At 40.5% G+C, this 15,891-nt stretch overlaps 1 protein-coding gene across 1 annotated transcript in view; it reads right to left on the bottom strand.

The window, feature by feature from the left end:
• Positions 1 to 2,548: 2,548 nt before the first annotated feature.
• The window catches only part of LOC113888192 (interferon regulatory factor 2-binding protein 1-like), a 41,669-nt gene continuing 28,326 nt past the window's right edge, over positions 2,549 to 15,891 (bottom strand). Inside the window, exon 3 of the mRNA XM_027535478.1 lies at positions 2,549 to 4,627. Coding sequence (XP_027391279.1) covers positions 2,969 to 4,627 — 1,659 coding nt within the window. The 3' untranslated portion in view covers positions 2,549 to 2,968. The remainder of the gene's footprint in view (positions 4,628 to 15,891) is intronic.

Consider the following 15,891-nt stretch of genomic DNA (forward strand, 5'->3'; position numbering starts at 1 on the left):
TATATTTTTTTTATTCATTTTTGGTTGTGCTGGGTCTTCGTTGCTGTGTGGGCTTTTCTCTAGTGGTGAGCTGGAGTTACTATCTAATTGTAGTGAATGAGTTTCTCATTGCAGTGGCTTCTCTTGTTGCGGAGTGGGGACTCTATGGTGTGTGGGCTCAGTAGTTGCAGCTCCTAGGCTCTAGAGCATAGGCTCAGTAGTTGTGGCACACAGGCTTAGCTGCTCAGCAACACGTGGGATCCTCCCGATACAAGGATCGAACCCATATCTCCTTCCTTAGCAGGCAGACTCTCCACCACTGAGCCACCAGGGAAGCCCCAAGTCAGTGATCTTTTACATGCAATAAAATATTGCCACATTTGTGCTATAGAAGGCTTTCCTGGTGGCTCAGCTGGTAAAGAACCTGCCTGCAGTGTGGGAGACCTGGGTTCGATCCCTGGGTTGGGAAGATCCCCTGGAGCAGGGAAAGGCTACCCACTTCAGTATTCTGGCCTGGAGAATTCCATGGACTGTACAGTCCATGGGGTTGCAAAGAGCCAGACACGATTGAGCGACTTTTACTTTCACTTTGAGCTATAGAAAGGACCTGCCTGATATAGAGAACAGACTTGTGGACACAGGCGAGGAAGGAGAGGGTGGGACAAATTCAGAGAGTAGCATTGAAACATATACATTATCATATGTAAAATTAGATAACTAGTGAAAATTTACTGTATGATGCAGAGAGCTCAAACCCAGTGTTTCCTGGTGGGATAGGGTGAGAGGTATGAGGAAGGTTCAAGAGGGATGGGACACACATATACCTATGGCCTGATTCATGCTGATATATGGCAGAAACCAACACAATATTGTAAAGCCATTATCCTCCAATTGCAGAGGAAGGTGAACTTCCAAACTCATTCTATGAGGCCACCATCACCCTAATACCAAAACCTGACAAAGATCCCACAAAAAAAGAAAACTACAGGCCAATATCACTGATGAACATAGATGCAAAAATCCTTAACAAAATTCTAGCAATCAGAATCCAACAACACATTAAAAAGATCATACACCATGACCAAGTGGGCTTTATCCCAGGGATGCTAGGATTCTTCAATATCCGCAAATCAATCAATGTAATACACCACATTAACAAATTGAAAAATAAAAACCATATGATTATCTCAATAGATGCAGAGAAAGCCTTTGACAAAATTCAACATCCAAAAATAAACAAAATTTTTTAAAAGTAAGTGTCTGCCTTACTGAGACACCGATATCTGAGTTGAAAGGGAATGGACAGATCTGCTTTCATGGGATACAAATACATTCCAACACACGTTACTCAGAAATGCAGTTATTAAAACACTGAGCCAATTTTGTATCAGGACAATAGTCCAGTTTTTTACAAAGCAAGTCCACTCATTCTGTGATAGAAAAGGTTGAGAATGAAAATCTGGCTTGGCTAAGACTTGTCTAATGCCGCCTTCCTTAGTATGCACATCACATCCTGCCAGCTGTAGCAGGGAGCAAACAGTTATCACACAAACGAGCATCCTTGAAGCCAGAATAAAAACGCTGCTACTCTCCATCTAAACTAGTTTTATAAACGGAAGATAAAATAAATAGGGACAAGAAAAAAGACAGACGGAGAATGAGGAAAGGGGAGAATGAAATAACCCTTTTCTAAGAAGGCAACAACCAATAGAATCTTTTTTTTTTTTTTTTTTTTACCATTTTCTACTAGAAAAAATAAAATAAGTGTTATCTCAACCACTAAACAGAAGAGCCAATGACTAGGGTTCCAAGCTGTGAAAGGAAGTAGCAACTTATACCAGGTACAAATTCCTTTCTGTCTCCTCTTTAATTTTTCTAAACCATGATTTCTCTATTAAAATCCTAGTACTGACTTCTAGAGATCTGGTGTCTGTCCTCTACCTGTTCCTGAGTGAAAAAGCCCTTGGGGAAACTTCATTACTAATGACCTTCAGGATATTTATTGGAAAGGAGAGGAGGCAGTGCAATAAAAGGAGGCAGTCTCTACTTCTATTTTCTTGAGCAGAGGTCTGTGGAACATTAGAATGCAGCTGACAAAACTGCAGCTGTTGCCTATCTATGAACTCGTGTCCCAAATTAGTAAAAATTAGCTGTTTTGCAATTATAGAAACAGCTGTTCTGCTTATTTAGGAATACTGTTGCAATAGCTTTTATAAAACCTATCACCATATGTTTTGTTCTGTACAATAGGTGAAAGTGGCTGAGGGTACTCAGACATGCTACAACTTAACATATTGTTTTTGTTTTCTGAATACGTTACATGTATTTCATTCACAGTTTTTCAGCACTGAGTTTCTTTAGTGGCAGTTGTTTTTCTTACCAAAAAATCGATGTCTTTCCCTTTTTCTTCTGTATATATTTAACAATGTATGCTTTTTCCATTTCCTGTACCTATTGGGATTTGAATGTGGAAGGCATTCTTGAATTTATTCATTTTACTGTGCTTCATTTATAAAATTCTTAGATAGTGAATAATTTATTAAAATTCTTAATTTGAGAGAGATTTTTTTTTTTTTGAAAAAACCCATCTTTCGGTTTATTGAAGGAGGAAAAGGGGGTAAGATGGGGGGGCAATAAAATGCTTTTGCTTCATTTATAAAGAGCTAGATTTCAGGAGGCCCCTTCTCAAGGAGGGGGGGGGCCACCTCTCCCTCAACTACAAGCAGCAGCAAAGCCAAGCCAAGGAGGGGAGAGGGAAACCAGAGGGGTCAGGGGACCCCAAACACCCCCTCGGACAGAAGGTTTCTCCCCCCACCCTCAATGCATCTACCCCAGGGGACCCATCTGGGATAAGGAAGTGGGTATGTACACAGGTGAGGGAGGCACAGGCCTGGGTAGGGGAGGGAATAATTTATCCGCAGCAGCGGTGGGTGGCAAGGGGTGGAGGGGGGCGGGGGTGGATGGGCAGTAGACTGGTGGCAGTGGTGGCCTAGGGGTCCCGTTCTTTCTTAACCTTGATGTCTCCAGCAAGGATGGTGGCGATCTCTCCCTGCATGAAGGCCCAGGGGACAGAGGAGCCCACTAGCGGGCACTTGTCTCCACTGGGGCAGTAAACCTCTCCAGCAGGGCCCTGAGCCTTGATGAATTCGCGGGAGCAGGGAAAACAAAACTTATGTCCCGGCACTGAGGGGCACTGGACAAAGTGGGTGTCTTCCAGACGCTCCCGGCAGAGAGTGCAGCACAGGGGGGCCCCAGGGGTTGCCCGGGCGCCACTACCACCCCCGCTAACAGCTTCCGCCCCTGCTGTGGGGCTCACTTCTGCCTCACCATTGCGGGCCACTAGACGATGCTGGGCTGGAGGCGGGGCCGTGGAGGAGGCGGCGGGGCTGGCACCCCCGGCGCGCACAGGGCCCCCACTCCCGGCAGGGTCCTTGGGGGAGTGGCCCAGGGCCTCGGCCACGTTCTTCAGGGCAGCAATGGGGGAGGGCACACCAGGGGTATCAGCGGAGAATGGGCCACCGGGTGCCACCCAGTGCTGCTGCTGCTGCTCCTCTGTGGTCATCTTCCCAGCTGCCTCGCCCTCGGGCTCAGGGGAGGCCTTGCGACGGCGTGGAGTGGGAGCCAGATTCCGGGATGGGGCTCGTGGGGGAGGGCCGCAGAGGGCTGCAGGGGCCGGCTCTGGATACTGCTGGGGCAGGGCCTCCGCGGGAGCTGGCTCGCGGAAGCTGCGGACCCCATCCGTTAGCAGCTCCCCCAGCTGGCGCCATTCCCCAGAGCCGTGCCGGCGTTCATATTCGAGGTACTTGAAGCCTGATGAGGCCAGCGCCTTGCCCGGCTCGCGCAGAGCATCATGAAACCTCTGGCGAGCGACGGCCAGGACTCCCGCGTACACGTTGCCAGAACCACAGGGGTATTCGGTGAAGAGCTTCAGCTCGAACTCGTAGCCTGGCGGGCGGGCAGTAGCATCGAAGGCGAACACACGTCCCACCAGCCCATGATCCTTCTTGAAACGGACATTGAAAGGGGCGCAGGCGGACAGCGCCAGCAGTTGTTCCCGGACGGCTTTGGGGCGCCCGTGCCATTCCTCTGCCCGGCCCCTCATAGCCTCGTTCAGTTCTGCAAGACAGTCCGCATTCCTCTGTTGCTTCTCCTTCTCGAAATCGGAGCCGAAAGCTGGACGGGCAGGACTCAAGCCGGGTGCCAGCGTCAGGCCTCGGCTTCCCAGGCCAGACACTGCAGCTGCTAGCAGCCCGGGGGGCACCAAGCCGGGCATGGAGCCAAGCAGGGCCCTTCGCGCCCCCTCCGCCACAGCCTCTTCACGGCCCAGCCCATTGGCCAGGCGGGACCCCAGGGTGTACTCCAGGGCGGGCGAGGGCAGGGGGAGGCGGCCCGACGATGTGGCCCTGTCATAGCGGTCCTGGCGGGAGACAGCGCCGCCTGTCCCTGACGGCTGGGGCTGGGCCTGTGGAGGCCGCAACTGAGGGCCCTGTGCGGCAGCGGCAGCCAGGTCCTTAGTGGCCGGGTGCTTGAGGGCCGGGGGCCCAGGCGAACGGCCCTCGGGGAGCACGTGGCTGTGCTTGAGCTGGCGGGCGGCATCAATGAGCAGCTCGATGCGATCCGCGCCCTCAAAGTTCACGCATCCGCGGCACTAATTTGATAATTTGATATTTGATATTCATTTTTTTCTTAGCTCTCTTCTTATTTCTCATATTTAACTTGATTTGTATACTTAATTTCGCTCAAGCCTTCACTTTCTGTATTAGATTTAGGTTTAGATTTAGTAAATTTAGATTTAGATTTAGTAAATCTGCATTTACTAAAATGGAATCTAAAAAAAAAATGATACAAATGAACTTATTTACAAAACAGGAACAGACTTAGAGAACAAAGAACTTATCATCACCAGAGGGGAATGGTGGCGTAGAGGGATAGATAGGGAGTTTGGGACTGACAAGAAAAGAATTGTAAATTACTATATTGTGCACTTGTAACGTATATGATGTTGTATACTACACATCAATAAAAAAGAAAGTGAAAAAAATTAATAAAGTTATGCTTCCTCTCACAATGAGTGGCTATTTTATGTTAAAATGTCTTTGAATTGAGCTTAATAAGATCCCTGTTTTCAAAAGTGGGATTTCAAACACAGTCATGATAGCTCACCCAAGTACTAATATAAAAAATTTATAGTAATTTAATGCATTATTATGAATGATCCATCTTAAAGAGTCTAACATCATGTTTGCAGTGTAACTGTTTTGATTCATATGACTGTAGAGAGATTTATACCATATATAAAGGAGGGCAATCCATTTAATGTGTGAATAAAATTAAGAATAAAATTCTATGTGAGGGAAATTCTCTAGTGGACCAGTGGGTAGGACTCTTGTGCTTTTACTACCATGGCCCAGGTTAGATCCCTGGTCAGGGAACTAAGATGCTACAAACCACGGGGCACAGCCACACAAAAAATTATGTGTGTTTTGTGATAGGACTATGAAGTGAGGTTTTTGTTTTTATATTTGTCTTTGTAACTCAAGAATGAAAGTCAATATTCATTTTGCTACAAATTTTGTGCATACATAGGGCTTATTTAGATGCATACAACTTTTAAAATACACTTAGGCTATTATCACCAAGAAACCAGTCAGTACAAGCAGTGCAGCATTAGTTTTTTTTTAGTTCATTGTGATCAATTAATGTTTTCAACACAATGATTGCTACATGGAAGCAACCTAGATGTCCATCAGCAGATGAATGGATAAGAAAGCTGTGGTACATATACACAATGGAGTATTACTCAGCCATTAAAAAGAATACATTTGAATCAGTTCTAATGAGATGGATGAAACTGGAGCCTATTATACAGAGTGAAGTAAGCCAGAAGGAAAAACATAAATACAGTATTCTAACGCATATATATGGAATTTAGAAAGATGGTAACAATAACCCTGTGTATGAGACAGCAAAAGAGACACTGATGTATAGAACAGTCTTATGGACTCTGTGGGAGAGGGAGAGGGTGGGAAGATTTGGGAGAATGACATTGTAACATGTAAAATATCATGTAAGGAACGAGTTGCCAGTCCAGGTTCGATCCACGATACTGGATGCTTGGGGCTGGTGCACTGGGACGACCCAGAGGGATGGTATGGGGAGGGAGGAGGGAGGAGGGTTCAGGATGGGGAACACATGTATACCTGTGGTGGATTCATTTTGATATTTGTCAAAACTAATACAATTATGTAAAGTTTAAAAATAAAATAAAAAAAAAAAAAAAAAAAGAAAAAAAAAAATAAAAAAAAATAAAATAGCAGTATCCCCATAGAGGTGGCTTTTACAATTGAATTATGCATGTGCTATAGTCCTTTCTCCCAATAAGAAACAGAGAATTTATAATTTTAAATGTAAAACATAATTTGATAAATAAACATCTCATATTTGGTGTATTTAAAGGAAGCAGCACCTAGCATATGTGTGTAATAGAAAGATATAGCATTCCACGTGACTGTTTTATTGTTCTTGGACTGTTCATTTATTCTTGCACTGTTCATTTATTTATTTTTGAATTATCTGCCTTAATGAAAGATAGTGATGGCTCATATAAAATTGGATGATGGATGTTGTTCATTCACATTGTATTTGGTGCTGGAAGGGCCTTTTATTCTTCTGTTCAAATATGGATTCTGGGGATTCCTGACAATGCAGTCCAAAAACCAATCTCACAGAGAAAAAAAAAAAAATCAGTAGATAGCTTCTGCATCTTTTGTTTTTCACTCAGCCTCTTCTCTTGCCCTTTCCTTTATGCAGGACCTGATTTCATGTCCAGTACAAGAGAATCTCACAATTTGTACAATACCACATATACTGCTCTAATTGCCATTACATTTCTGTCAACTAGTCAGGAAACCTCAGTTGTAACATTTCAGGTAATAAGGATCATTATCTCCCTTTGGACTCCTTTGAACCTTTCTGACTACAAGTCAATTGTTCTATGTTGAGAAAAGTCAGATTGCATAGCATATTAAAGTGCTTTGGTTCTAAAATCAGAAAAACCTAGTTATGAGTATTAACTCTCAAAGATACACAAGTTGCTTACTTTCTGTGAGCTGAGTTTCTTCTACACAAAATGGGAGTAAAAATAGCATTACCTCCTACAGTTGTGGCAATTCAGTGAGCTAATGTACCCACAAAAGCTAAGCTCAAGTGACTTAAAAATAGTTCAGTTCAGTCGCTCAGTCATGTCTGACTCTTTGCGACCCCATGAACTGCAGCACGCCAGACCTCCCTGTCCATCACCAACTCCCGGAGTTCACTCAAACTCATGTGCATCAAGTCGGTGATGCCATCCAGCCATCTGATCCTCTGTTGTCCCCTTCTCCTCCTGCCCCCAATCCCTCCCAGCATCAGGGTCTTTTCCAATGAGTCAACTCTTCACATGAGGTGGCTAAAGTATTGGAGTTTCAGCCTCAGCATCAGTCCTTCCAGTGAACACCCAGGACTGGTCTCCTTTAGGATGGACTGGTTGGATCTCCTTGCAGTGCAAGGTACTCACAAGAGTCTTCTCCAACACCACAGTTCAAAAGCATCAATTCTTCAGCACTCGGCTTTCTACACAGTCCAGCTCTCACATCTGTACATGATCACTGGAAAAACCATAGCCTTGACTATACAGACCTTTGTTGGCAAAGTAATATCTCTGCTTTTTAATATGCTATCTAGATTGGTCATAACTTTCCCTTCAAGGAGTAAGCGTCTTTTAATTTCATGGCTGCAATCACCATCTGCAGTGATTTTGGAGCCCAGAAAAATAAACTCTGACACCATTTCCACTGTTTCCCCATCTATTTGGCATGAAGTGATGAGACCAGATGCCATGATCTTCGTTTTCTGAATGTTGAGCTTTAAGCCAACTTTTTCATTCTCTTCTTTCACTTTCATCAAGAGGCTATTTAGTTCCTCTTCACTTTCTGCCTTAAGGGTGGTGTCATCTGCATATCTGAGATTATTGATATTTCTCCCGGCAATCTTGATTCCAGCTTGTGCTTCTTCCAGCCCAGTGTTTCTCATGATGTACTCTGCATATAAGTTAAATAAGAAGGGTGACAATATACAGCTTTGACGTACTCCTTTTCCTATTTGGAACCAGTCTGTTGTTCCATGTCCAGTTCTAACAGCTCCTTCCCGACCTGCATACATGTTTCTCAAGAGGCAGGTCAGGTGGTCTGGTATTCCCATCTCTTTCAGATTTTTCCAGTTTATTGTGATCCACACAGTCAAAGGCTTTGGCATAGTCAGTAAAGCAGAAATAGATGTTTTTCTGAAATTCTCTTGCTTTTTCCATGATCCAGCAGATGTTGGCAATTTGATCTCTGGTTCCTCTGCCTTTTCTAAAACCAGCTTGAACATCTGGAAGTTCATGGTTCATGTACTGCTGAAGCCTGGCTTGGAGAATTTTGAGCATTACTTTACTAGCGTGTGAGATGAGTGCAATTGTGTGGTAGTTTGAGAATTCTTTGGCATTACCTTTCTTTGGGAATGGAATGAAAACTGACCTTTTCTAGTCCTGTGGCCACTGCTGAGTTTTCCAAATTTGCTGGCATATTGAGTGCAACACTTTCACAGCATCATCTTTCAGGATTTATAATAGCTGAACTGGAATTCCATCACCTCCACTAGCTTTGTTGGTAGTGACGCTTTCTAAGGCCCACTTGACTTCACATTCCAGGATATCTGGCTCTAGGTGAGTGATCACACCATTGTGATTATCTGGGTCATGAAGATCTTTTTTGTATAGTTCTTCTGTGTATTCTTGCCACCTCTTCTTAATATCTTCTGCTTCTTTTAGGTCCATACCATTTCTGTCCTTTATCGAGTCCATCTTTGCATGAAATGTTCCCTAGGTATCTCTAATTTTCTTGAAGAGATCACTAGTCTTTCCCATTCTGTTGTTTTCCTCTTTTTTTTTTTTTTGCATTGATCACTGAGGAAGGCTTTCTTATCTCTCCTTGCTATTCTTTGGAACTCTGCATTCAAATGGGAATATTTTTCCTTTTCTCCTTTGTTTTTCACATCTCTTCTTTTCACAGCTATTTGTAAGGCCTCCTCAACAGCCATTTTGCTTTTTTGCATTTCTTTTTCTTGGGGATGGTCTTGATCCCTGTCTCCTGTACAATGTCATGAACCTTCATCCATAGTTCATCAGGCACTCTATCAGATCTAGTCCCTTAAATCTATTTCTCACGTTCACTGTATAGTCATAACGGATTTGATTTAGGTCATATCTGAATGGTGCAGTGGTTTTCCCCACTTTCTTCAATTTAAGTTTGAATTTGACAATAAGAAGTTCATGATCTGAGCTACAGTCAGCTCCCAGTCTTGTTTTTGCTGACTGTATAGAGCTTCTCCATCTTTGGTTGCAAAGAATATAATCAATCTGGTTTCGGTGTTGACAATGAAAATAGTTACAACCCAATAAATGTTAGCTATTTTTATTATTATTAACTCTCACCTACAAATCCTAATTCTAGCTTTCATATTGTGGCAAAGTTAACAAAATCCTGAATGAAATCATGTATAAACGTGTTGATAAAAATTTGCAATTAAGGTTGGTCTTCAGAGCGTTCATAATGGAGATAATCTAAATTTTCTGCATGCAATCAAAAAGTCATCTACAGGATATATATTTGCATATCTATATACATATGCCCATATATACAAAGGTACTTACAAATACCAGAACGAGAGGATATAATAAAGTGGAAAAGTCAAGAGAATATATTGTTGGGGGACAGAGTGAGGCACTCCACCCATGGCAAAGGTCATGAGGAAGGAGGCTCGACATACGCAAAGGTGGGATCGAGCCTCAGGAGTCCCCCTGGAAATCCTTGAGCATCTACCCCCATAACCAGAGCCTGCCTGCTTTACTACATTGTGCTCCCACCTACACCTCTGACTTTACAGGGGCTGTCCCCCACCACCTCTTTCAGAGAAGGAGTTAACCTAGAGCTCCAGTTAATAAAAACTCGTGGGCGTGACAAGAGTGTTTTAACCTATAAACTCCTCTGAAGTTTCTCTAGCCTGCCTGACAGGCTTGTCTGGCCACATGTGATTGCTCACAGCCTCCCAACCGTGAGAGGCACGAGATGCTTTAAACCCTCTAAAAACAGGTTCTTTAGAGAAGTTAGAAAACTATTAGTATAAGTATAGTGGGCTGATTAGAAATTGTATTGATGAAGGGTTTTTCATTTGTTGAGCCAATGTTTGTTCTAAGTCTCCACATCCCCTGCCCTTACACACATTAATGAATATATAGAAGAAATAAGTATTAACCTTTGATATTAATCACGTTAGACCTTAGGCTAAGTAAATTCTTTCCTTAACTAAAACCCACTACACCCTCACCCTATAGGAATGTAACTTTATTTGGGTGGCGTCTGTTTTGAGAATAATCACCCCTGGAGAAATAAGTGTCCTGGTTGACTGACTGCTGTCACAAGGAGAGGGTCATAAATTGTCAGCAGGCCCCCTGGCCAGAAGATGATGTAACACCCCTAAGACCTCTGTATACATTTGTATGAAGCACCTGACTTTGATAAAAGTCAGGACTGCTGACCCTGCGTGACTTTTGCATAACATCTCAATGTATAAAAGTAGACCATGGAAAATAAAGAATTGGGATCAGTTCCTCGAAATACTGGTCTCCCCATGTCGTTCTCTCTCTCACTCTGGCTGAGTCTCCATCTGGAGCGCGGAACCTGCCATGCTTACTAATTATGCCTGGGCTTCTAAGATCCGACCAGGGAGGCCTCAGTGTCTCCTCTCCTTCGGGAGAACAGAAGAACGCCTGCGGCCTACGTAAGTGGTGCAAACTTCTTGTCTTGAAGTTTTATTGGTCTCCCGCATAAACCAAGCTACTCAGCCTCTTTTCTCCGCTGAATTTTCCTACTGAGCTATCCTCATTCTATTACTCTTTACATCTCTAATTAATATCTAATTGAAGCTATTGTATCCTGATCCTCGCCGACGCTGTCCCCGCTTCAAATACCCTGGATCAGCCGGGGCTGGACCCTGGCAATATACCATCCCGTATCTATGAATTTTAGTCTTCTTTGACATTAATTTATTGAGAAATAGCTAAATATCTGTGAAGTTTTCCTGTACCTTGACTTCATTTGCTTGAAATTTAGGTTCTCTTGGCTACTGATCAATTTGTGCTCTTTATTACTAATTTGATGTATACATTCCAACTGAAGTTTAACTGAATAATAAAGCATATATACTAGTTGCACTTTTAACAGTTGTTTTTAATGAATTGGTCACAGTATGTTAATAATCAGGACAATTGCAGACCTCCAGGTAGGGTGATGGAGGAGCTTTGTGAGATCTGTAAGAAGTTTTTCAATTAATATCATGTAAGTCATTGGAAGGACTGATGCTAAAGCTGAAACTCCAATACTTTGGCCACCTCATGCAAGGAGTTGACTCATTGGTAAAGACTCTGATGCTGGGAGGGATTGAGGGCAGAAGGAGAAGGGGATGACAGAGGATGAGATGGCTGGATGGCATCATGGACTCAATGCACATGGGTTTGAGTGAACTCCGCGAGTTGGTGATGGACAGGGAGGCCTGGCACGCTGCAATTCATGGGATCGCAAAGAATGGGACATGACTGAGAGACTGAACTGAAACAATGGACCAATACACTTATATACATGGTCACATATACCTATTTTATCTGTAGGTGTGCCATCTTAATATGTTAAATTGCTTAAATAACATATAGTAAGGTAGAAGTAATGCTAGTATATTTCTTATCAAACAATTGGAAATATTCAAAAGAAGATCATCAATTTTTTATTTTTATTTTTACTGTTTCAGATGACAAAAATTTTGGAATATTGAGGAATGGTATAAAATAGAGAGATTTAATAGCTTCATGTTTTGGTAACTATGTCTGATAGATGCTCTTCTGTTCTCTGTTTTAATGCCATAAAAAATAGGCAGGAAAGCTGAATTATGACATTTGGGGGACCCATTTTATTCTTTAAAAAACTTGCAATATCAGGTAAAATATTTCGTCCGATAGCTCATGCAAGTTTAGCTAATAAAAGTGTAATGAAGAACTCACTAGGCTGAATGGACTTTCACAGTCTATATTATTGACCAATAGGAAGTAAAATAGTGAAATTAGTTTTATCTTTGAGGAAGCCAAAGTTGAAAACATGGGACATATTTCACTTCCTTGAAAGGAAAAAAGTGATGTAAGAATAAAGAAGAATTTAGATATTGAGAATATTATTGTTTAACTTATATGTTACCTGATTCTTTTGAAAAAATAAATAGATGCAATGGAAGTGCTTATGCATCCTGAAAATGAACAAGTATGATGTTTTTTCAATATTGTTTCATGCACATTTATGAAAAAGGCATTGTATCTCTTGAATGGAAATTGTTTTTTCAGATTTGCTTTTGGAAAGAACTTGAAAGTTCTTCTGGTAGATTTTCTTCCATGACTTAAGTGATCCATTGCTCTACATGCAGTATATATATTGGTTAATTTTCCTAAGCATGTACTGCTTTTCATAATGAAGTCACTCAGTTTATCTACCAAATTCAGTGTAACTTTTTAATCCATTATAATTGTAAAAATTCCAATTAACTTGTAGATAACTTAAAATATTCTCTAAAATTCAATTGCCTAGAATTTTGCAAGATATATTACCTGTATACTGAGGTGATATGTCTTCTAGTAAATAATCATATTGTGGTGCAGAAATTTGGCAATAGAGATTGTCCTGCTAGGTTCCCCATGTTTGAAGAATTATATTCTTTCCTTTACATATATTGGACAATCCCTTTGATGCAGACACAAACTACTTGTGCAGTATAAGGGGAAAGCATAGCCCTCACAAAGTTGAGTATTTTGGACAAATTTATTGAAGCAAATGTTCCCATTTCCATGTTCCACCTCTTCATCATTTAAGTATGAATTAAGTTTAAGTACAAAGTATGTTTGTACTTAAAACATAAAGTAAGTTTGCCCCATATGGGCTGAAAGATTACATTATCTATTTGTTAAACGTGAAGCTGGGCTTAAAATAGGGTACATTGCTGAGAATCATGAATCAACTTCTGACTGGTCTACTTTCTCACACTGAAAATTAACATTCTATTTCACTACTCTAACGGTAATATTTATGTTAATAAAAACAACAACTGGCTTTTCCCCGTGATCACAATTCTTATTCAAGAAGGATTAAAGAAGAGTTCCCTTAATTTTCATATTGCTTGTATCTATTTTGTATAATAGAGGAGAGTCCTATAATACAGCTTAAATAAGACCTAGGAGAGAAATTAATTGGGCTTGCTGAGTACCTTGTAAAACATAGATAGAAATCTAAGACTCAAAGATCCATATCAATGACATATTTCCATGTAGAAGGCTCCAGGTTATAAGTTTTGCCAGTCAAAGAAAGAAATGACATTGGAATAATTTTTAAATGACTAATAAATTTATTAGTAATCATTTCTCAATCACTCGATATAATTATACTATTGTGAAAGTAAATAAGTGTAGGGCTATTTTTCTGCACACCAATCTACATATAGGAAAATCTGAAAAGCATTGATGTTCAAAGAAGAATGCAGTATTCATCACTGGTTTTTAAGTATTTCCACTGTTGATGATAATATACGAACCCTATCATTTGTCTGAGTATTTGAAAATAATTCTGTATATAATGTTATAAAAGTGACAGAGATAGAATTGCTATAGTTTTTGAAAAAGGAAAGTAATGATGCTGGCAAAGACATGGAGAACCTGGAACCTTCATATATTGCCAGTGAATCCTCAATAAGTTCAACACAGAATTTACATATGACTCAGCAGTTTCACTTCTTCTTTCTTATGTTGGAGTCTTAACCACCATTACCTCCAAATGTGATCTTATTTCAAGAAACAGTCTACACAGGTAACCAAGTTAAAAATGAGGCCATTAGGGTGGACCTGAATTCAGTATGACTGGTGCCCTTATGAGAAGGAGAAACATGGACATGGACATGCACATAGGGAAAATGACATGTGAAGATGAAGGCAGAGATAGGAGTGATGCTTCTATAAGCTAAGGAATGCCACAGATTACCAGAAAGCCACCAGAAACTAAAGTAGAGTCATGGAATAGATGTTTCTATTTTTCAAAAGAAAACAACTCTGGTAACATCTTGATCTCTGACTTCTAGCCTTCAAAACTGACAACACATTTTTTTTATTTGCTGGAGCCATACAATTTTTAATACTTTTTTACAGTACAGCAACCCTAGAAAACTCACACAGCACCCAAGAATTTAAAACATATATTCAAACAAAAGCTTGCATGGAATGTTCAGAGCAGCAGTATCTACCATAACCAAAAGGTAGTAAGTGTCAGTAAACCAATGAATGGCTTAAAAAGATGTGGTATATCTACACAATGGAATTTTATTCAGTCATAGAAAGAAATTAAATACTGATACATGCTAGAATATGGATGAACTTTCAAAGTGTTATTATGTTAAGTAAAGGAAGCCAGGCACAAAAGGTCACATGTATGATTCCATTTGTGTGAAATATCCAGAATAAGCAAATCCATAGAGACAGAAAGCAAATTAGTGACCACCAAGGTTGGAGGGAGGAATGAATGCAAAATGTCTGCTTAATGAGTATAGTTTTTGTTTTTGTTTTTTTTTGGGGGGGCGGATAAAATTATTCTGGAATGTGATAATAGTTGCATAACATTGGAAAATACTAAAAGTCACTTGGATTGTACACTTTAATATTGTGAATCTTATGTGAATTTTACCTCAATTAAATAGTGAGAGCTATATTTCAGGCATGGGAATCTGAATTTTATTGTTTTTCTGAGGCAGAAAATAATATAGATATTGCAATTCAAAAATCAAGGTTTTAGCACTGCAATTTAGGGAGACAATCATCCTTTTACTAGTAAACTGAGATAATTTTATATGAAAGTCGTTGAAGAAAAACATTGAATCCCCTAGTGTCATTTTTATTATCATTTTTCTCATCTTAAGAGCAATTATAAAATAGAAGTATGAAAAATTATGTTTATGGGTTTCTCATTTCAGTTGACTTAGTATTATTTATGACTTTTTTGTGAGATGACCTTTGTTTTCTATGTAATATGTATGACAGAATATTTATTTTATAGCTCAGATGAGTCATAAGAAAGTGAACAACAGGAATTTATTACATTTAATTGCTGGGCCCTTAGCTATTCTTGCCTAAAAATCACTCTATTCAAAATCCAAGTTTTGTCAGTGGTATGGATTGTCAGTAAGTTTCTTGAGTTAGTCAACTCCTACTATGTATCTAATTCATGATTGAATTAAGTCATCCCTGAACTAAAGTGTGTGTATGAAAAACTACCACACACTATCACACCTTATTATTCATCTTTAGCTTGAATACTTCCAGTGAAGGGAAACTCATTAGCTCTTGAAAAAAATCCTTATTATTTTTGATAGTTTAGGCTATCAGAAAGTTTTCCCCCTTCAAATTCTATTAATTTGTCATAGTTCTGTTATGTAAGATAATATGGAATGCATGTAATCTTTATTTCATACATAATTAGGAGTGAGAAGCAGTCTGAATGTTTTACTAACTTCTTACCTACTTCATTACTCCATTACATCCTAGAAATATATTCAGAAAGGCTGCACGCCACCCTACTTGCTGCATTTCCCTTCAAGTATTCCTCTATGCCACTTGACAAGGAGATGCCTACCTCCTTCATAGATTTTCTCTGTACTTGCTAAGACATATGCTGCATCCTTACTGTTCCGTGTAAAGTGAGATGTGTACTTTGAGTCCATTTCTATGCAAAAGTCTGAGGAGTTTTCTCAGTTATCTTC

The sequence above is a fragment of the Bos indicus x Bos taurus genome, chromosome X (genome assembly GCF_003369695.1).
Source record: "Bos indicus x Bos taurus breed Angus x Brahman F1 hybrid chromosome X, Bos_hybrid_MaternalHap_v2.0, whole genome shotgun sequence".
NCBI classification, from domain to species: Eukaryota; Metazoa; Chordata; class Mammalia; order Artiodactyla; family Bovidae; genus Bos; species Bos indicus x Bos taurus.